Here is a 23,842-nt window from a genome sequence, read left to right on the forward strand (position 1 = left end):
CAGTGTAATTGCCTTACCTCCTCTCTCAAAAAGGTAAGGCAATTACACTGACCCCCCAACGTCTCTGAATAATTATGTACATTATTTACATTCAACAGATATTTGTCCTCATCTTGTTTGTTGTTAACACAACGTTTCGACTGATATAACCTCCAGCCTTCATCAGGTGCCTTGGGGAAATTTCGAACCTGGGTTCTCATTCCTAAGGTATTTTTCGTTGTTGTTGTTGATCATAGCTGGAATGCCCTATTCAGGGTCAACACGGGGCTAAACAAACAAACAATTAGCCACGAATCACAGTTCCTTTGTTTCTTTCACTTGCCAGGCTTGGAGGAAGCAATATGAAATAAGTCATGGCCCCTTCCCTTCCATTCTGTTTTAAACTTAAAAAAAAAAAAGAATGTATTATCTGTCATTCTTCCTCGTTGTCCTTCTTCATCTAAACTCATTCCTGTTTCTCTTTCGTATGAACAAGTTCCTTCGATCAGCTGTCAATTTTATCAGGGGAGATAACTATGTTAACACCTCAGTAACAACATTCGAAACGTGACATTTAAAATTTTCTCTCATCTTATTCACATTGGAGCACCTTATTCTTCATTTCACACTTAAAATTTTTTATTCTTTTTGCGTTTGTTTTCATTTTTTTTTTTACTCATTTAAATTTTTCTTCATTTGTCTTAATTTTTCTTTTATTATTTTTCTCTTCCTTTTTCCATCTAGGCTGGTGAAAAGCTGAATGGACAGATGAAACAACACTCGGTGTCATCCCAGGCTCTGCAAGATGCCAAATGTGAGATTCTTAATCTTCACCAGCGGATCCAACAGAAAGACGAAATGATGTCCCAGCTGACTCAAAAGCTGTCTCAAGTGAATAACAATTATGCTAGTCTACAGTCCACGATGGCCTTATCTGATCAACAATCTACAGACTACAACCAGCTGTTGACTGAACTCAACATCTTGCAGGAACAGTCGAACACTCTGTCACTTCACCTCAACGAAGAGAAGGCTAAGAATTCCCAACTTGAGAAACGTCTAATGCAAGTTCTTCAACCAAATGTAGGCATCACCACATTCCTGATTTTCTGGCTTTTATTGTTGTTGTTGTTGTTGTTGTTGAGCTTTGAGTTGCCTCCAATAAAGGTGCAGGTGTCGAAGATTTGATCAAAATGCGCATGAGTGGCTGTGTGGTAAGTACATTGCTTACCAACCACATGGTTCTGGGTTCAGTCCCACTGCATGGCACCTTGGGCAAGTGTCTTCTACTATAGCCTCGGGCCGACCAAAGCCTTGTGAGAGGATTTGGTAGACGGAAACTGAAAGAAGCCCATTGTATATGTGTATATATAGACATATATATGTATCATCATATATATAACTGAAGAATTAGAATTAATCAAAGGACATACTAAGATTTCTGTAGTTATTATCAGTGTATTTTGGTGATTTAAATAAGAGTTTTTGACTGTTATTTCTAGCAGGTATACATACTTAGTATGTCCTTTGGTTAATTTTAATCTTTCAGGTATTTAATGCTTTTTTTGTTTGAGTCTGCAACCACCTATATTATTGATTTTGTTATAATCATTTTTAAATTGTTACACTAGATAATAATAGAATCAATGATATCTTCACAAATATTTCCTCCTGAATTATTTTCTCTGTATTGAAATATATATTTGTGTGTGTGTATATGTTTGTGTCTGTGTTTGTCCCCCCATCATCGCTTGACTGAATGGCTGAGACATCCAGACTACATGTTATCAAAGCAGTTTTTTGAAGATGCCATGATGTTATTGTGAGGATGCATGGGTGGTCCAGATTACAAGATCATGGTTTCGGTTTCTAGACCAGGTTGTGTTTTGTGTTCCTTTGGGGTTGATAAATTAAGTACCAGTGAAATACTGGGGTTGATGTAATTGACTAGTCCCCCTCCCCTCTAATTTCAGGCTTTGTGCCTTTAGAAAGGATTATTATTGAGGGTGGTGAGCTGGTAGAATTGTTAGAACATTGGGAAGAATGCTTGGCAGTATTTGTTTCAGCTCTTTATATTCAGAGTTCAAATCTAGCTGAGGTTGACTTTGCCTTTCATCCTTTTGGGGGTTGATAAAATAAGTATGAGCTGAGCATTAGGGGGGTCAATGTAATTGACTTACCCCCTTGTGCCAAAGTTTGAAATTATTATTATTAAGAACACCCACTACACTCTCGGAGTAGTTGGCATTAGGAAGGGCATCCAGCCATAGAAACCTTGCCAAATCAGATCGGAAGCTGGTGCAGCCCCTCCCCCCCACCAGTTTACCAGTTTTCAGTCAGACTGTCCAACCCATGCCAGCATGGAAAGCAGACGTTAAATGATGATGATGATGATGATGATGAGCTGGCAGAATTTTTAGGATACCAGACAAAATGCATAGTGATATTACACACTGTCTACGTTCTCTGAGTTCAAATTCAACCTTGGCCGACTTTGGCCTTTCCTCCTTTCGGTGTTGATGAAAGAAGTACCAGTCAAACACTGAAAGCAAGGTAATCAACTTATGCCCTCCCCTAAAATTGCTTGGTTTGTGTCAGAAATTTGAAATTCTTATTTATTTATTCATTTATTTATTTTTTTTCTGTTTTTTTTTCCAGGTTAATGAAAGTGCTAGCAGTGGAAGCCACTTGGAGTCTACAACAGAAGGAACTGTCGCAGAAATGGAATTGACCTCAGAGAATTTACCGGAATATTTTCCTAGAAAGCAACTTGAAGAATTTCACAGACTAATTGAAAAATGTATATTTTTGTATCAATCAAGTGATAACACTAGTGACAATAGTACTGCTACTACTACTACTACTACTACTACTACTACTGGTAGTAGTAGTAGTAGTCGTGAAGAATTAAACCGGTTACTCTTAAAGATCACTTGTGTCACTCAGGTGTTCTTAAAGAATATTAAAACTGACTCCTTCCAGCAGTCAGATCTGGATCGCGATTTTGCTTGTCCAGGAGATTTAGGAGAACCCTTTGAGTTGGCCTCTAACAACAGCGAAATGCTATCTCCAAATGCAGTTGCCGTAAATGAGAACTTGGGAACAAACTCAGTGTTGGCAGAAAATAAAGAACTTTTGTCGAATGTTGAGACTCTTCAACTGAAGATTGAAGACTTGGCTGCTGAAAACAAGCGCCTCTCGGAGGAAGTTTTCCAAACAAAGACCGAATTCGATTCTTTGTTGGCTGTGAAAGAAGAGCTTGAAGAGAAATGCCAGGCATCAGAAAGTAAAACAAGCGAGCTGATTACCAAACTGGAACACTATGAGACTGAAATGAACTCTCTTCAAGAGAAGAATTCAGATTTAACTGCTTCCCTGAAAGATCTTGAAGTTTCTTTTGGTTTGGTAAAAGAATCAGAAATGTCTTTGACACAAAATGTAGCAGTTTTGAAAAGTGAGAAAGAAGCACTAAATGCATGTTTGCAGGAGAAGGACAGAGATGTTCAAGACTTGACCGAACGGCTGGAGTCCAGTCACCAAGAGGTAATGAACTTAGAGAACATGCGTCGAACACTGGAGCAAGAACTGTCAGTGTCTCGACAGGAAACTGTAGACTTCAAAGATAAGCTCAACAGACATGGCACTGAAGCAGAAGAACAGAAGTTGAACGAACTAAATGTCCTTGAGAAATTGGCATCCTCCCAAGAGGAAATTACTGCATTGCAGCAACAGATAGCATCCATGGAAGATGAGAAAAAGGAAACATTGAAACTTGCTGACCTTGAAGTGGTGGAACTTAATGGAGATATTGCTGCATTACGGAACCAAATTGGTGAGGGTTTTATGGTTTTTCTCTTTTTGCTTTGCTGCTGGTGTTGAGGTGTGGTTGGGCGGTTTACTTCCCATTATGTGGTCTTCAGTTCAGTTCCACTGCATTGTACCTTGGATAAATGTTTTCTGCTATTGTCCTGGGCTCTCCAAAGCCTTGTGAGTGGATTTAGTAGATAGTAACTGAAATAAGCCTATTGTGTGTGTGTGTGTGTGTGTGTGTATGTGCACGTGTGTGCATGCGTGCGTGTGTGTATACTTGTCCAAGTGTGTAACTTGGAGGAGCCTGCTACCCAACTCAGATAGGCTCTGTATTTGACTCAAAGGCACTTGGTAGTAACTTGGACAGGCTTGGTACCAACTTGATTGGTACCAAGTTCTAAACTTATACGCACTTGGGACTTGGTACTGACCTAAATGTACTGCACCATTGGGAGTTAACCCTTTCGTTACCATATTTATTTTAAAATACTCTGTGTTTCTTTCATTTGATTTTAAATATAACAAAGAATTTAGTAAAATAACTTAATTATCATTAAGCTAGTGTTAGGAAGATAAATTGTGACTAAAGTTTGGTGGAAGATTTTAATTTAGAACTTTTGAAAACAAGACATTTGTACTGCAAAACCAGAGTTGGTTTCAGCCGGGTTGGTCATGAAAGGGTTAAATGATTTGATGATAGTTGATAAATGTTCCTAGTGACCACTTGTTTGGTTGACCATACTCTGTCAACCATTTGCATACTTGATGTATCTACCACTTTCTATTCATTTAAAAAATATGCTAATTTTTCTCTTTCTTGTTTTTTTTTCCAGCTGAGTTGGAAGAGAATAATTCTCAACAGATGAAGAAAATGGCTGACCAGTATAGCCTTTTAGAAGAAGTGAACCTTCAACTTTCTGAGTTGAGTGCAAGATTCGAGGAAACTAAACTGACCAATGAATCATTAACAAGAGAGAAAGACACACTCAACCAATGGAATGCCTCGTTAGGAGAGCAGTTTTCGAAATTTGCTTCCCTTGTCACATTGGTGATTGGAGAAGATACCGAGGGATTGAACTTGAGCACCACGTCAAATGATGAAGATTTGGTAAAAGTTGAGGCAGTCGTCAATGAAATGTCTTCAAAGGTGACAAAACACAAAGAGAATTTACTTCGGCTAGAGTCAGAGAATAAATCTCTGGCTGAATTTCGTATTCATGAGAAAGAGGAGGCCGATAAGACCATGAAAGAAAGAGCTAACGAGATTTCTTTGTACCAGGAAATGGTCAGTGCTTTGGAGGCAGAAAAGCAGTCATTGAGTCAAAATTTGGTAGCATTTGAGAATAATTGCAAAGCTAAAGATTTGGAGATTGAGAGGCTGAAGTGTGAAGTAGAGTCACTACAGGTGACTGAATCAACAGAAGAACGTTTTGCTGAAATGGATACACTCTTGATTCAGCGCCAACAAGAAGTTAACCAGCTGACTGAAGAATTGACCAGCTTAAAACAGAGCAGTTCAAAAGATCTCGTAACTTTGAGAAAGAGTGTTGAGGAATTTGAAGAAAAAGTTCAGGGAAAAGATGAATGTGTTAGAAATTTGGCACAACAACTTGATGAAGAAAAGGAATTGGTGATACGTTTGACTCAGCAGCTTGATGAGGAGAAAGAATTGGCAATTCGTTTGACACAACAGCTTGACGAAGAAAAGGAATTGGTGATACGTTTGACTCAGCAGCTTGAGGAGGAGAAAGAATTGGCAATTCGTTTGACACAACAACTTGACGAAGAAATGGAATTGGTGATTAGTTTGACTCAGCAGTCTGACTCTCGGGCTGAAGAGAATGAAAAGCTTAAATTACAAATATCTTCTCTTCAAGAATCTGGAAAACATGCAAAGGTGAATTTTGAAGAAAGTAATTCTAAAATTGAGAAGTTTGAAAACGAAATTGCAAAACTTAAGTCTGTAAATGAAAACTATCAGCAAGAACTGGAGAGAGTGACAGTGGACAAGAAATCAGTCGAGTGTAGCTTTGAGGAATTGAAGTCTAATTACTCAGCTTTGGAATGTGATTATACTGAGTTGAAGCAGAGTTTAGATAAAATAGAATCTGAGAAGAAACAATTGATATGTGTGAATGAGGATTTGTCTAAAGTGGCAGAAGAAAAGAATAAATTATTACAAGAACTTGAAGAATTTCATAGGAAAGAAAAGGAAGCCCTTCAAGAAATGAATGAGGATTTGAAAACTAAAATTGAGGCATTGGAGTCTGACAAAAACCATCTTCAAAATGTCTATGACCAAACAGTTCAGAGTTTGTTGGATAACCAAGAGAAATTACATAAACTAAATGAAGAGCATTTAGTGTTGGAAGATCATTTTAAGGTTCAGAGTGAAGAATTTGTTCAAACGAAGAAAGAATTTGAAGGCAGTAAGGAAGCATCTTTGAAAACAATAGCAGATTTAGAGAAGTCATTGCTTGAAGTAGAATCGAATGCCTCTTCTGAAAAAGCGAGCATGAATAAAGAAGTTCAAGAACTTTTGGCAATGAAGGAGTCCTTATTGGTTAAAATTGAAGAGCTTTCTCGTAGCAGTGGTTCTGGTGAAGCACAGCTTTTGGCATCGAGAGAAGCAGTGTCTCAGGTGTTAGGTAAAGCCAATGATGAGCTGGAAAGTTTCAAAGAACTTTGGTCGATTGAGAAAACTGAACTTTGTAATAAAATCAGAAGTTTGTCTGCCGACCTTGAGAACTTGCAGCAGGAAAAGAATGGTTTGCAACAGGAGAGAGGAAGTTTGCAACAGGAGAACGAAAGATTGCAACCAGAGAACGAAAGACTACAACATGAAGTGAAAGATTTTCAAAAAACGATAGAACACTTGCAGCGTGAAAACTTTCAATTGCAACATCAAAAGGAAGAGCTGCAATATGAAATGGAGAATTTCAAAGACAAGAACAATAGTTTGCAACATGAAAAAGATGGCTTGCCACAAGAGAGAGGAAGTTTGCAACAAGAGATAGTTGATTTGCAAGGTTTGCAACAGGAAAAGAATAGCTGGCTGCAAGAGAAAGAAAACCTACAACAACATTGCGAAAGTTTACAACGAGAGAAGGATATGCTGTTGCAAAAGAACAAGAATCTACAACAAGAGAAAGAGTTTTTGTTACAAGAAAACACAAGTTTACAACTGAAGGAAGGACAGCAGGATTCTAAAATTGATTTGTTGGCTGAGAACCAGGGTTTGCAGTCGAAGGAAAAGAAGGGTTTTGAAAACGAGGATTTGCAGTCGGAGGAAAGGAAAGGTTTCGAAAACGAGGGTTTGAGATGGGACAACGATGATCTACAACCGCATCAACAAGAACTACGACTAAATTGTCTACAAGCCTCAGTTGTACAGACGTGTGAAGCAAACCCTCGTGTTCCGGAAAGTTTTGAATCCAAGGATTTAGGGAGCCACACTACGAAATGTCAGAGTGTTGAAGTGCCTTTAGAAAAATGCAGAGAAGAGTGTGGTGCCACTGTTGGCAGTAGCAATGGTGAAGGCAGTAGCAGCACCGTTGTTAATGGGAACGAGACCATCCTCAGTGCTGTGGATACTTTGGAAAACTACAAAGAGCAGTTAGAGATGATGGCTGAGAAATATGAAATGGAGTTGAAGTATGTTCGCCTGAATATTCTGGCTGAGTTAGCAGAGGAGAAGGAAAACTTTGAGAAGGAAGTTGAACAGAGATACAGTTTGAAGGTAAGCTAGTCCATTCCAGTGTTTGCTTCTAAGTTGGCCTTGTTTGAGCAAGTCAGGGATCAATTGTAAAGAGTCCATCCGTGACCATTCTGACATTTATTTTCTTCATTTATCTTTTTTCATTCATAGGCATGGCTGTGTGGTTGAGAAGCTTGCTTCCTAATCATATGGTCTTGGGTTCAATCCTAGTGCACAGCACCTTGAGCACCAGCATCGGTTGTCAAACGATGTTGGGAGACAAACATGCAAACACACACATACATACATACATACATATATATATGATGGGCTTCTTTCAGTTTCCATCTACTAAATCCACTCACAAGGCTATAGTTGGTCTGAGGCTATATAGTAGAAGACACTTGTCCAAGGTGCCATGCAGTAGGATTGAACTCGGGACCATCTGGTTGATAAGCAAGCTACTTACCACAGCCACTCCTGCACCTAATAAATTTATGTCAGCTGTATGTCTCTATTTTCTTTTCATTCTTATATATATGTATGTGTGTGTGTGAGTGAGTGTGTGTGTTTGTGTGTGAGTGAGTGTACATATATATATATATATATATATATATATATATATACACACACACACACACATACAAACACACACACACAATTAGTCTAGCTATGAACTCTGTGAAACATCTCTGAATAATTATTTACATTATTTACAATTGATGGATATTTGTCCTCATCTTGTCTATTGTTAACACAACGTTTCGGCTGATATACCCTCCAGCCTTCATCAGGTGTCTTGGGGAAAATTTCGAACCTGGGCTCTCGTTCCTACGGTATTTTTCGATGTTGTTGTTGTTGTTGTTGTTATTATTATTATTATTATTCAGGTCACTGCCTGGAATCAAACTTGGAATCTTGGAGTTAGTAGCCTGTGCTCTTAACCACTACGCCATATGGCCGTGGGCAGTGACCTCTATAATAATAAAAATAATAACAATAATAACATTTAAAAATACCTTAGGAATGAGAACCCAGGTTCGCAATTTCCCCAAGACACCTCATGAAGGCTGGAGGGTATATCAGCCGAAATGTTGTGTTAGCAACAAACAAGATGAGGACAAATATCCCTCAAATGTAAATAATTCCTCATCTCTTAAATACAGAGCTATATATCATCTCTGAATGAATTGACTTATTTCCTTGCGTTGTGTTTTCAGTTGGAATCCATAAAGGCAGAAAATGACCGAATGTTCATCGAGAATCTCCAGCAGGTACGTTCTGACCTTGAGCTCAAGCACAAGCAAGAGCTGAATGAGTTACGTGTAAGTGTAATGAAGGAATGCCAGTCTATGTCTCCACAGGAGCTGGACACTAAGTTGTACGGCATGATGCATGACTTGCATGCTGAGAACCAGGTGAGTCTCTGCCTTTCCTTCTTAATTAATCAAATTCTTGTTGCAAGTAGTGAAATTCTGATCGGACTCCAGAATTAAGAAATCATCGTTTAACGCCCGTTTTCCATGTTGGCATGGGTTGGACATTTTGACTGGGGTCTGGAGAGCCAGCAGATTGGAACCAGGTTCCAACCTGATCTGGCAAGGTTTCTACAGCTGGGTACCCTTCCTAATGCCAACCACTCTGAGAGTGTAGTAGGTGCTTTTTACATACCACTGGCACGGGGGCCAGTCAGGCGGCTCTGGCAGCGATCACTTTCGAATAGTGCTTTTTACATGCCACTGGCATGGGAGCCAATTGGTAGGCATTGGCATCGACATCATGATAATTATTATCATCATTATTATTGAGTGACACTCAATAATATTGACACAAAATATTGAGTGGTTGGCGTTAGGAAGGGCATCCAGCTGTAAAAACCTTGCCAAATCAATTTGGAGCCTGATGCCAATCTTCAGTCAAACCATCCAACCCATGCCAGCATGGAAAGCAGATGTTAAACGATGATGATGATGATGATTATTATTATTATTATTATTATTATTATTATTATTATTATTGTAATCACTGGTGGTGGTCTGAGTTCAAAAGCCACAGTGGTTGACTCTTTCTATTTTTCCTGGTTTGATAAACATAAACACCAGGCTCAAAGGGTTTAGTTGAACAAATCAACCCCAGTATGACTTAGTTAATTTCTTTATAAATCTGCTACTTACTCTAACAGTCACTTTTGACAAACTGCTAAGTTACACTGACATAAACAAACCAACACCAGTTGTCAGGCAGTAAGGGACACAAAGACATATATACCTCTCTCTCTAAATACACACACACACACACACACACACATGTATGTATTTGTGTGTGTGTGTTTGTCCCTGCCCACCATTGCTTTACAACCAATGTTGGTGTGTTCATGTCCCCATAACTTAGCGGTTCGGCAAAAAGAGTCCGATAGAATAAGTACTAGGCTTACAGAGAATTAGTCCTGTGGTCGATTTGTGAGACTAAAGGTTGTGCTCCAGCATGGCTGCAGTCAAGTGACTGAAACAAGTGACAGAATTAACTCTGAAACTATTTTGTCATCTTTGCATCAACTTGAATGTCCATTCTAACACCAAATGCTTGATGATAATTTCCTGAGGTCACAGCATGTTCTAGAATGATCTCTTTTACTTTTATTTCTTTTGTTTCTCATAGTGGTGATAATATGGGATTTCATGTCTAATTCAGCTCTATTTTATGATTTTTCTGTACAATTATATCGGAAAACACTCACAAGCATAAGGGCTACTGTATGATTGTTTGACTTGCTGAAATTAGCAGCTACATTTTCCTCAAACCATGTTCTATTAACTTAAAAGAACAACACATTTGATATTTTTCTCTTTCCACTTTGTGCCAGGTGGCACATAACACTTCTACTCTCTCTCTCTCTCTCTCTCTCTCTCCCTGTTCTGATAATGGCTCTGGTTTGCACCTGGTCCCATGTTTCCCAGCTACTGGCTTGCCTCTCTTTTTCAACAAGTCTCCTCTAAGTGCTCCTGGGTCCTCTGTGCTTCCTCTTTCTTCAGGGGCCCTTGTAGTGGTGTAATTGGCCCCTGTAGTGGTGTAATTGGCCCCTGAAATTCCTCTCAGCTTTAACTCAAGCCTGTCGTATTTCTGTCTCTTTCCACATTAGGAACCCCTGTATCTCTAAACCTGTGGTTCCTCACTCTTTTTAGTATCCGGGTCAGATCCAAAACCTGGGGTTTTTTAGAGGTCTGCACCAAAATAAGTAAAACACAAGTCAATTAAAGAAAAATGTATAATATTTATTGAGGGCTGCTGGAAGGTTGCTTGAGGGTCGCATGCAGCCCTGGGTGCCGCAGTTGAGAACTACTGTTCTAAAGTGTTGTGCATTCTTCTGAATGCTGGAAGTTTCTATAATGAGAAGGTTTTTTTTTTCAGGATCAGCTGATTAACCTAGTGCCAGAACCTTCAAGACCTGAAGTTGGGGTTGGTTTTCTATCAGGGTTTCTTTCTCGTAGACAAACACACTGCTGCCCATTTAAACAAGCTCTCTCTGCCCAGGATTTGAAATTGGAGTTTCCTTCTCCTTGTAGGTTTATGGCTCTCCAGCCTGACCAGCCTAATCTGAAACTCTTCTCAAAAACTGGTGTTGATAGTGTGCTGGTTGTTTGTACACCCTGCTAAGTTAGTCACATCTACGTTTGTATCTAATCTATCCTTCCCAGTGACCAGAAGGAGCACCCATATCGACATGGCACAAATGTACTATGGTGGGGTTCATACAGACCCGTAAGGCTGGTTTCCTAGTTTCCATGGCTTTTGATGACAGGCATTCCAGCCATGACTCTCTTATCTTTTCATATATCCTGTCCTACTAGGGCAGTGAACTGGCAGAAGTGTTAGCAGGCTGGGTGAAATGCTTAGTGGTGTTTCATTTGTCTTTGCGTTCTGAGTTCAAATTCCGCTGAGGTCGACTTGGCCTTTCATCCTTTCGGGGTCGATTAAATAAGTACCAGTTATGCACTGGGGTCGATGTAATCAACTTAATCCCTTTGTCAGTCCTTGTTTGCCCCCTCTATGTTTAGCCCCTTGTGGGCAATAAAGAAATATATCCTGTACCACTTTGTCAAAAATGTTCTTTCCTTTTCAAAATAATTCAAATGTGTTTTGGTGGAGATTAAGCTGCTATTTCTAGCTAGTTAAGCGTCTGTTTAATGAATCCCTCGATGGCCCATGTGGGAGCATAGGAAAAATAATGTGAAATAAGTTTAAATAGTCTGAACCGATCAGTTTTCACTATTTTTATAATAACTTGCATACATGTAAACTTTGCTTGGTTTTAATGTTTGACCACCGTTTTATTTTGTATTGTTATTTTTTGTACTATTTTATTATTAAAAAAAAAAATTCCTTGTTATGTGATTATTATTGTTGTTGTTGTTGTTATTACTAAAGTTGTTAGAGTGGTGGAGATGGTGGTGTGTTAAACTATTTAGCTTCCTTCCCTCTGTCGTAATTTAGCCTCTTGTCACTTGGCATAAAACCTCTTCCTGCAATACTACACCCCATGGCACTTGAGGTGAGGGTCTTGCCTCGCAAGTTACCTGGTGATCTCATTGTTGCAGGTGTCACATAAAATGCACCCAGTGCACTCTGTAAAGTGGTTGGTGTTACGAAGTGGCAGCCAGTCATAGAAACTATGCCCAAGCAGTCGTTGGAGTTTGGTATTGTCCTCTGGCTTGTCAGCTCTTGTCAAACCATCCAACCCATGCCGACAAGCAAACCAAATGTTCCTTTCTACTATAGGCACCTGGGTTCTCATTCCTTAGGTATTTTTCGATGTTGTTGTTGTTATTATTATTATTCAGGTCACTGCCTGAAATCGAACTCGGAATCTTGGGAGTAGTAGTCCGCACTCTTAACCACTACGCCATATTCTGTGCTTTTGAAAACATGTGGAATCAGTAAATTCTAAAAACAAACAAGCGAAGGTTGATAACAGGAAGATTATTTGGCCATAAAATCTTGCCTCCAAATCCATTCCTATCCAAGTTATGCTCTCATACAACATCAGATGTTAAACACGCATGAATGATTTACACAGTTTACACAGAGGCTGTTGAACTTATGTACATTTCTAATTCTCTTAACTAATTAATCCAACAGTGCATTAATTGCATTGTTAGTTCATCCATCGTTATTGACGATGACCAAGGATAACACACAGAACAACATAGTGCAGTGTGTCCATCTATGACCAATCAGTCTGATGCATGTTTGGAAGGTTCTGCTGCATGTCAGGCACTAGTGGTCTGTTGGATTGAATGCAAAGAATTGGCTCTGGCCTTGCGTAGTTCATGTTGTTTTCCCCCCACCCCCCTGCACTCCAGTTCTGTTCGTAAGAGGTGGCATCTTTGACGATGCAGCTATGCCAGGTAGGGTTAGGGTCTTGTGCTTATGTTTCCCAGGTGTTGGGGTTGATCTCAAAGCTCTTCAGTAAAGCTTTGATTGCATTCTTGAAGCACTGTTTCTGCCCATTTTGCTTGTGCAGGGAATCGTGCATCAGGCAATTGAATAAGGTGGCATTATTAGATAGTAGCTTCCACAAGGTCGATTTTGCCTTTCATCTTTTCGGGGTCGATAAATTAAATACCAGTTGTGTACTAGGGTCGATCTAATCAACTGGCCCCTCCCCCCAAATTTCGGGCCTTGTGTCTACAGTAGAAAGGATTATTAGATAGTGGCAGTATCATAGCATGGGGACTGACAAACAGAGAGAAATAGAGACACACTGCCATTTTATATTAATATATAATTTTTCATCCTAGCAATGTATGCATGGGAAAACAGATGTAAAACGATGTTTACTCCACTACAGAGATTTGGCTGGGGTTGGTATTTACCTTTACTCCACTTACTAACCTTCAATACAACCTGTATCTCCCACCTTTGGCATGCCTCTTGTTGCCACTTCTGCATTTAGCTACACATGTATATATGTGTGTGCTTGGTTATCTGTGTGTGTGTGTGTGTGTGTGTGTGTGTGTGTGTGTGTGTGTGTGTGTGTGTATCTCTGTGTTTGTGATGGGGGCTTCATTATCATCGTCGTTTTAATGTCCACTTTTCCATGCTTGCATTGGTCAGACAAAATTTGTTGAGTCAGATTTTCTATGTCAACCCTCACCTGGAAACAGGTGAGGCAATGTTTCTCCTTGATCAAACATTGAACCTTAGAAGAAAAAGGACGCCACTTATATGACAGTGATACTCATTTACAACTATCACACAATGTCAAGGCAATGAGACAGTAACACACACATGATTATATACATATAACAACCTTATTTCAGTTTCCACCAACCAGATCCTATCTCAAAACTTTGGTTAGCTGAAGGCTATAGTAGAAGACACTGGCCCAAGGTGCCACAGAGTAGAACTGAACCAGAAACCACAAAATCACTCCTGCACCTTAATATATATTGGGAGAGCTGTGTTTTTGTCAATGTTTTTGTGCACGTATGAAACCTTTAATAATTTATATTTGGAATAGTTTGTTTTCTTTTGATATGACCTCACTCATTATTGGCACCTCTCACTTGCAATGGGATTGGTTGACACCTTTAATTTGCAATGTCTTTTTCCTATTTTGGTTGCAAAAGATTTTTAATTTTATCTCTGAGAAGCCCTAACAGTAGTTTAATGAAGCTCTTGAAGAAATGTACCATTGTTATTGCTGGGAGTATGGCACAAAGGAAACCAAGACCCAGTCTTCAGTAATGTAATATTGCTAAAAAAAAAAAAATAGAGAAAAAAACATCCCTGATGGTGATGATAACCATTTCTAATGTAGGCAGAAAGTCGTAAATTTAGGGGTAAGGGTTTAGTTGACTAAATTGACCCCAGTTTTTGACTGGAACTGCACACACGCACGTGCATGTGCACACTTTATTTGTGGGTTAACAAGGCTACTATTCCCATCCAAAATGGAAATGAGTACCAACATATGGCATGCTTGAACAATTGTGAAGATCTCTTCGCAGGAAAACACTGGTAGCCTTCTTGATCCACAAATAAAGAATATTTGTTCACCAGTGTGGTGTTGAGCACTCATTCTTACTGTTCGATATCAAAGTGTGTGTGTATATATATATATATATCATCATCATCATCATCATCGTTTAACGTCCGCCTTCCATGCTAGCATGGGTTGGACGATTTGACTGAGGACTGGTGAAACCGGATGGCAACACCAGGCTCCAGTCTGATTTGGCAGAGTTTCTACAGCTGGATGCCCTTCCTAACGCCAACCACTCAGAGAGTGTAGTGGGTGCTTTTACGTGTCACCCGCACGAAAACGGCCACGCTCGAAATGGTGCCTATTATGTGCCACCCGCACAAGCCAGTCCAGGGGCACTGGCAACGATCTCGCTCGAAAATCCTACAGGAGCCAGTCAGGCGGTACTGGCAACGGCCACGCTCAAAATGGTGCATCTCATGTGCCACCCGCACAAGAAACAGTCCAGGGGCACTGGCAACGATCTTACTTGGCTTGCCGGGTCTTCTCACGCACAGCACATTTCCAAAGGTCTCGGTCAGTATTCATCGCCTCGGTGAGGCCCAATGTACGAAGGTCTTGCCTCACCACCTCAGCCCAGGTCTTCCTGGGCCTACCTCTTCCACGGGTTCCCTCAACTGTTAGGGTGTGGCACTTTTTCACGCAGCTATCCTCCTCCATTCTCACCACATGTCCATACCAGCGCAATCGTCTCTCTTGCACGCCACAACTGATGCTTCTAATGTTCAGCTTTTCTCTCAAGATACTTACACTCTGACGGGTATTCACATTGACATTACACATCCAACGGAGCATACTGGCTTCATTCCTTGCGAGCTTACGTATGTCCTCAGCAGTTACAGCCCATGTTTCACTGCCATGTAGCATGGTTGTTCGTACGCATGCGTCATACAGTCTGCCTTTTACTCTGAGTGAGAGTCCCTTTGTCGCCAGCAGGGGTAAGAGCTCTCTAAACTTTGCCCAGGCTATTCTTATTCTAGCAGCTACACTTTCAGTGCACCCACCCCCACTACTAACTTGGTCGCCCAGATAGCGGAAGCTATCGACTACCTCTAGTTTTTCACCCTGGAATGAGATAGAAGTTGTTTCCTGTTTGTTTACAGTCTTTATTGCACCTGAACATCTGCCACAAACAAAAACTAACTTGCTAGTTAACCTGCCTTTGATGTTGCTGCACCTCTTATGTGTCCATAGCTTGCACCGGGTACATCTTATAGAGTTACTACCTACTCCTTTTCTACATACTGAGCAGGGCCATCTACCTGAAGGGGTTTGTGTTTTATCTACCTTCCTACTTATTAGGATTTTGGTTTTAGCTAGGTTGACTCTAAGGCCCTTCAATTCTAGACCTTGCTTCCACACCTGAAACTTCTCTAGTTCTGATAGTGACTCCGCAATTAGGGCAAGGTCATCAGCATAGAGGAGCTCCCAGGGGCAACCTGTCTTGAACTCCTCTGTGATTGTATGGAGGACTATGATAAATTAGAGGGGGCTGAGGACGGAACCTTGGTGGACCCCTACCTCTACCCGGAATTCATTGCTGTACTCATTTCCAACCCTCACCTTACTGGCAGCATCTCTGTACATGGCTTGCACAGCTCTCACTAACCATTCTTCTATCCCAAGTTTCCTCATTGACCACCAGATAAGGGATCGGGGGACCCTGTCAAAGGCTTTCTCCATGTCAACGAAAGCCAGGTACAGAGGTTTATCCTTAGCTAGGTATTTCTCCTGCAACTGTCTCACTAGAAATAAGGCATCAGTAGTGCTTTTACCTGGCACGAACCCAAACTGCATCTCATCTAAATTGATTCCCTCCCTAATTAGTTGGGCTATGACCCTCTCTGTAACTTTCATAACCTGATCTAACAGCTTGATGCCTCTGTAATTATTTGTATCTAAAGCGTCACCTTTACCTTTGTAGCAGTTGACTATGATGCTGCTACACCAGTCATTGGGTATGACTCCTTCGTGTATCACCTGGTTCGTAATACGGGTGACTAGGCTATAGCCAACACTGCCAGATATTTTGAGCATCTCTGCAGTGATTCCTGATGGGCCGGGGGCTTTCCCGGTCTTCATACTCTTAATTGCTTTATCTACCCTGGTACTATCAACTCGGATAGCTGGTCCCTCTGTTGGGTTGACATACGGCAGGCTCTCTTTCTCCCATTCATTCTCTTTATTAAGCAATCTATCGTAGTGGCATCTCCAGACCTCTTTCTTTGCATCCTCATTTAATGCAAGCGTACCATCATCCATGCGAACACATTTCTCTCCTACAACATCACTATTCTCTCTCCTACACTGTCTTGCAACACGAAATACCTCGAGTCTTTGGTCCTCACGGCGCAGAACATTGGCAAATCTTTCCTTATCTACTTCCCCTCTGGCTAAATAAACCTGTCGCCTAGCCTCCCTTCTGGCACATTGGTACAATTCCCTGCTACCACTTTTCTTCCAGTCCTTCCAAGCCTGTTTCTTTTGTCTAATAGCCCTGTCTACCTCCTTGTTCCACCACCACGTTACTCTGGGTCGGGAGGGGACCTTACACCACCCACAAATCTGGTCGGTGGCTTTCAACAGGTTGTCCCGCAGAAATCTCCAATTGTCTTCCACGTTGTATGATGCTATATCCCCTTCTATTTCGTTAAATGCTTCAAGTAACTTGTCTCTAAGTCTCTGTCCGTTTGCAGGGTCTTTAAGCTTCCACACCCTTCTCCTCCAAGCCTGTCTAATTCTGGGCACCCATTTTGCCTTGATCCCAAAGTCGCTAACTACTAATCTATGTTGTGGGGTACATTCTTCGCCAGGGTAGGTTTTGGCATTTATAAGCCGCCCTCTTTCCCTATTTCTGGCGAGGATGTAGTCGATTTGGCTAGAGTGTCTGCCGGAGCGGTAGGTGACTAGGTGACTGATATATATATATATATATATATATATATATATATATTTAAACATAAACACTAGCTTATCTACAGTATCCTACCAACACTTGATGTATTCAATGTTGTTTATTTCACTGTGAACTCTTTGCTCTTGTACCTAGCCATTTCTGGCATCCTTTGAGTTGATGTGCCTTGATTCTTATGAATTTATCATCATCATCATCATCATCATCGTTTAACGTCCGCTTTCCATGCTAGCATGGGTTGGACGATTTGACTGAGGACTGGTGAAACCGGATGGCAACACCAGGCTCCAATCTAAATTTGGCAGAGTTTCTACAGCTGGATGCCCTTCCTAATGCCAACCACTCAGAGAGTGTAGTAGGTGCTTTTACGTGTCACCTGCACGAAGGCCAGTCAGGCGATACTGGCAACGGCCACGCTCGAAATGGTGTCTTTTATGTGCCACCCGCACAAGCCAGTCCAGGGGCACTGGCAACGATCTCACTCGAAAATCCTACGAAGGCCAGTCAGGCGGTACTGGCAACGGCCACGCTCGAAATGGTGTCTTTTATGTGCCACCCGCACAAGCCAGTCCAGGGGCACTGGCAACGATCTCGCTCGAAAATCCTACGTAGGCCAGTCAGGCGGTACTGGCAACGGCCACGCTCGAAATGGTGCATCTTATGTGCCACCCGCACAAGAACCAGTCCAGGGGCACTGGCAACGATCTCACTTGGGGTGCCGGGTCTTCTCGCTTCTTATATAACCATGATTTTTGATGAACTTAAAATAATTATAAATTTATTTTACTACCTACTTTGAACACCTTCATGTAAACTGTTTAAACAAAAAGCCCCTGAGAAGACTGTTTAATTGTATTTTAATACAATTAGGATAACGTTTTAAAATCAACAAAGGTTATACAAAACTTTAAATTTTACCTTTGATAATCTTTTTTAAAAAAAGTGAAACCAGTCAAGTCAATAAACATCTTTAAAAGGCCTCTGCATTTTCAAACCCTCTTTCCTATATATATATATATATATATATATATATATTTTCTTTTTTTCTAACGTGACTCTCTCTATTTCTATCTCCCCCTCTCATTCTTCCCTCTACTGTTCTTAGCCTCTACCTGTCACTACTTCTCTCTCTCTCTCTATCTCTTGTCACTCGTCCTTCGCCTCTCACCGTTACTACTACTATCTCTCTCTCTCTCTCTCTACCTCTCGTTGCTCACTTTTATTCTACTTCCTCCCCTCCTTTTCCCTCTGCTACTCTTTCTCTTCACACAGCCTTGGTCACGTGTGTCCGGCTGCTATTTCTTTTCGTTCTTGGAATCACCAAGCTCGCACGTACTTCTTTGCCCCTCCTGTACTAATCAACATCTATTGGTTTATCTGCACCTGAGCACTTAACTGTCAGTGTGCCTTGATGGACAGAAACCCAGATTGAATACTAATAAATCTCATTGATGTAAACATCACATTTCTCATGTTTGAAAAATTATTTACCTGTTTCTTCTAACATAAACAGATAACCAGTATCAATATATATCTGTGTGTGTGTGTGTGCACTTATAATGGCTACACCTGGTGAAGTTGGTATGGTATAAGTCTGTTAACCAGGGGCTCAACACTTTGTTTTTCATCATCACTCACTGCTAATGTTCTGCATTTGTGATCTAGGACAGTGCTCCGCAACCTTTCTTTCAATTGTGGTACACTTATATTCTTTTCAAAAATTCAGCAGCCCACCTGAACTGAAAACATAACTAAAAGTATAGAGAAAAAAAATTATATTCAGGTTACTCTGTGGCACACCTAGCATCATCTTGTGGCACACCAGTGTGTTGCAGCACACCATTTGCGGAGCACTGGTCTTGGCCATCTACCTCTCCATCCATTCATTTTCTCCACCCATTATTCCTGGGTGGGTTGTGGGTGTAGAGTACTCGCTCATCTCTTCCAAAGGGTCCTATCAAAAACAGCTGTTATTACACTTTTCCCATTGGATTCCCAAGCATGAAGAACTGAGACCATGAATATTATCCAAATCCCTCATTCTTGGTTCAGCCCTGGGTCTCCTGCCACTTGGCTTGGCTTAGAGAGTCTCCCTTGCAATTCTTCCCCGTTGCATTCTAATCACATCCACAGCACCAGAGCTGTGATCTCTCAATATGGAAAAGTATCAGCTGAATCCGAGAGACAGCCCGCCTCCCTGATCTCTGTGCTATGCACCCTGTTGAATAAATGTTATTCCAGAGATCCTTCGGTAGAATCCCATTTTGGCTGCTTGTATTTGCATTTGAGCTCTTTGTCATTACCCAGCATTCAATACCAGAGGTGAGGACAGGCAAAACAACTGAATAGGACACGTGACTCTGAAATGGTTCTGTTTGACTAGCTGTGTATATATATATATATATATATATATATATATATATATACAGTGGCTGTGTATATTATTTACTCTTATACTTGTTTTAGTCATTTGTCTGCAGCCATGCTGGAGCAACGCCTTTAGTCGAACAAATCGACCCCAGGACTTATTCTTTGTAAGCCTGGTACTTATTCTGTCCGTCACTTTTGTCGAACCACTAAGTTATGGGGAAGTAAACACACCAACATCGGTTGTCAAGAGATGTTTGAGGGGACAAACACAGACACACAAACATATCTATCTATCTATCTACATATATACGATGGGCTTCTTTCAGTTTCTGTCTACCAAATCCACTCACAAGGCTTTGGTTGGCCTGAGGCTAGAGTAGAAAACACTTGCCCAAGGTGTCCCACAGTGGGACTGAACCTGTGGTTGGGAAGCAAGCATCTTACCACACAGCCACTACTGTGCTTTCATATATTTTATATATTCAGTAGCCATGTATAAGCCTTGTACATTTAAATATACATCCTAACTGTAAGATACAACTTATTCTGTAAGCATCTATTCTTTGTAATGTTGTGATCAAATCTTCCCATGAATCTCATTTGGAGATGGATGGAAGGATTCTGCTAATCAGATTTGCCCAAGAACCACTGTGAAGATGAAGTCTTTAAGTACTGGCTTTGTTACCCCCCAAAAAGGGTTGATGGGACATGATAGTTGTGCAGCTGGTGGGGTAGTGGAGGTGGTCAGCTTTGGGTGACACATCTGTGGGGATGGCATTTTAAGAGGGAATAACTGTGCAATATGTACCTTCTATTGGGCCCAGGGTGGGCTGCCCCAGGCAGCACACACTCTAGCTACTCCATTGGGATATAGGACTTATTTGGGATATGTATGCCCAAATGCTGTGTTAGGGTTTATCATCTTTGTTCTTCGTAATTTATTTTCTTGTTGTCTTTTTCAGAAACTGGCTGAGTCTCGAGACTCTCTGCTGAAACAGATTGAACTCCTAAACACCCAGTATGAGCAGATACAAGAAGAACACTTCTCTTTATGGAGTAAGCGTTCAAAAAAACCGATGTCTTCATCTCCAAGAGCAAAGCGGAAATTTGACACCTTGCCTCAGGACATAGAGTCAGCGTCCCGAAGTCTGGTGGAAATCAGCCGAGCGAAGGGTTGCTATGACAACGAAGAGAAAACCTGCACAAAGCTGGATTGCCAAGGCTACCGCAAACGTTACGAAATAGCCCTGAAAATTTTAACGGAGAAAGGACTCACTTCATTGGACAATATATCAGAAAAATCCTCATTCGAAGTAGATTCTTTGGATGGTTCAGCAAGCATGGGAGACCAACCAAGGGAGGAGCTATCCATGGAACTGCAAGATGAATACAATGAACTCATGGAACGGACTGTTACTGAACCTGTGCTTAGCTCCACTTTCCAGAGGAAAAGCAGTCCTGAGCTGCAATGTTCCAACTGTATCAGTTTAGCAGAAGAGAGACTGTCTTTGAAAAAACGTCTAAGTACTCAACTTGAACTTTTTGGTAAGGAACGCTTCCATCTTCTGAGTCGGTGTGAGAACCTCTCCAATGAACTGGAGAATGTCCAACTGACTCGGGACCAGCTGCAGACTGAGTTGAATATCACAAAGGAAGTCCAACGGGGACAAGACAGACATCCATCTGAGGTGGAGCTGACAGGTATTAAAGTGAAACTAGCCAACACTGAAGACCAAGTGGTGTTCTACCAGAATAAACTTAGTCAGTCTGAGGTTGAGCATCAGGAGTTGAAATCAAAGATAAACGAGCTGTTTGTAAAAGTGATTGACCAGCAGCATTATATTAATAATCTTGAAGAAGAATATACTAGATCTCGTGATGCCTGGAACCACAAAGGAACAATGACCTCAATGGACAATGGTAAAATTGAGTTGGCTCCTGTAGTGGGCCGTCGTCATTCAGAACCAAATAACAATGTCTACGACGTAGATCATGAAATGGAACATTGTCATCCAATACCACAACATTTGTCTCAGTCCAGCAACAACATTTCCTTAGAATCCAATTTCGCCAACATTCCACAGATGCCATGTCTGAAATCCCCCAAATCTGATCGTGAGACATCCCCAGATTCTTTGAATAAGTCCTCATTGTCTGATAATTCAAGTCCGGCTGGGGATAGAGACAATTGGATTAACTATCATTCAGAGCATTCGAATAGAAATAATTCCAGTCCAGCCCTGAACCAAAGTGATAGATACAGTGACAGCCTTGCGTCTCCGCCCAAATTAACCAGATCGACCCAGTCTAGTCCGTCTTTGTTGTTACTGAATAAAGAATTTCATGAGTCTGAAAAAATCCTGTCTGAGTTTCAACTAGATCAAGGATCCTTCTTATTTGTTCAAGACAAACAAATTGAACTTATTGATGAGATAGCGGAGTTGAGACGGTCACTTTTACAAAGTAAAGAGGACCATGTGAAAGAGATAGCCACCATGAAGGAGGAAATTGACCGATTTAAAAAAGTAAAAGGAATCGGTGATGATCAGAATTTGTTGGATATTTTTGCCAGCACTGATACCATTTCTCTTTCTGTTGATGTTGTTGACCTTCGAGAAAAAGTTTCATTGCTTCGAGAAACCTGTAACAGATTGACAGAAGACAACAAGGATCTGCAGAAGAAACTGTACAATCAAGAGTGTCTTGTGATGAAGGCTAAAATGCTACAGGCGAATCCGAAACATTCTGTGACTGCTGAAGATTTAGAGACATCTTTTGGTAGCCAACTATTGCTACTTCAGAAACACCGTGATGAGCTCGCTGACAAACTCAGTGAAGAGAGACTGCTTGAGAACCAATTCGCAGAAGTTGTAGCAGCCAAAACCAGCCTCGATGAGCATCTCCATCGAGAGAAGGAGCGTGTCCAGCAACTGACTGAGAAAGTGCAGATAGCTGAGGCTGAGTTGTTCAGCAAGAAGGCTGAGTGTGATTATATGTTGCAGCAACAGTTGCGGCTGGAAGAACTCATCAGAGACAAGGAAGAGGTGGAGAAACAACTGATGGCGGACAAGTTCATCCTTGAATCCCAACTGACACAGACAAACTATGAACTGGAGACGAAAGAGAGACTTCTTCGGGACATAGAACAACGCGTAAACAAATGTGCCAACGAGATCAGTTCAGAGACAGGTGTCACTGCTGGCAACGACAATCAACTAAATGATATAGAACTGCAAGAGAGGTTTACACAAGAACTTAATGAAGCCAAATTAGTTATTGAGAAACAGAACATTGACAGGCTGGAAGCTCTGCGCAAGGACATGGATGAACATCACAAGCGTGCTGTGGAGTACCTACGCCAACAACTGCGCAGTGACTTCAGCATGCGGGAGTCCCGCCTTGAGGAACATCATTCAGCTCACGTTGCCAGTCTTCATTCCATCCATGCAGAACAGGTGCAGCATTCTTGTTCTTAATATTCTTGTTTCCATCTTTCTAACCAAATTCTTCTCTTGTCATTTCTTCATCTATAATAATTCTTTTGTCTAATTTTTTTCATTCTCTTTGTTATTTTATTTTATTTTTAATGTTTAAAAAAAAAAAAACGGACTGACCTAACAATATATTTTTATTTACTTTTTTATGTTGTTAATAATTTTGTTGTTGTTTAGTTTTAGTTTTATTAATACTTTTGTTAGGGCAGTAGATCATAGAATTGGTAGAGCAGCGAACAAGATGCCTCGTTTTATTTAGTCCCTCCCTTTCACATTTTGAATTCAAAATCCTTTGCCATAGCTGTCATTGACTTTCATCTTTCAAGGGTTGATAAAATAAGTACCAGTCATGTTTTGGGGTCATTTAATTTATTATTCATCTCCTTCAAAATACACGGCTTTGTGCTTGCAACAGAAATTTGTTCTCTCTTCTGTCCTTCCATACCTGCTGATGTGCTGGCATTGAGAGGAATCAGCCTAGTTGAGCCCTTGCTTAAGGACTTCTCAAACCTGTCACAGTGTTTGATGGATCC

General features: G+C 40.9%; 1 protein-coding gene across 40 annotated transcripts in view; it reads left to right on the forward strand.

Moving 5' to 3' along the window:
• LOC106868309 (uncharacterized) overlaps window positions 1-23,842 on the forward strand; it is a 311,641-nt gene that overhangs the window by 40,404 nt on the left and 247,395 nt on the right. For 30 of the 40 annotated variants that reach the window (XM_089358046.1, XM_089358048.1, XM_089358049.1 and 27 more), the window contains exons 7-12: window positions 724-1,062; window positions 2,638-3,811; window positions 4,623-7,528; window positions 8,707-8,904; window positions 13,285-13,347; window positions 20,778-23,270. In XM_089358046.1, the coding sequence (XP_089214172.1) occupies window positions 724-1,062; window positions 2,638-3,811; window positions 4,623-7,528; window positions 8,707-8,904; window positions 13,285-13,347; window positions 20,778-23,270 (7,173 nt within the window). The remainder of the gene's footprint in view (window positions 1-723; window positions 1,063-2,637; window positions 3,812-4,622; window positions 7,529-8,706; window positions 8,905-13,284; window positions 13,348-20,777; window positions 23,271-23,842) is intronic. The other 10 variants (XM_089358063.1, XM_089358071.1, XM_089358077.1 and 7 more) reach the window with 2 other exon arrangements.

The sequence above is a fragment of the Octopus bimaculoides genome, chromosome 9 (assembly GCF_046866305.1).
Source record: "Octopus bimaculoides isolate indiv1 chromosome 9, ASM4686630v1, whole genome shotgun sequence".
NCBI classification, from domain to species: Eukaryota; Metazoa; Mollusca; class Cephalopoda; order Octopoda; family Octopodidae; genus Octopus; species Octopus bimaculoides.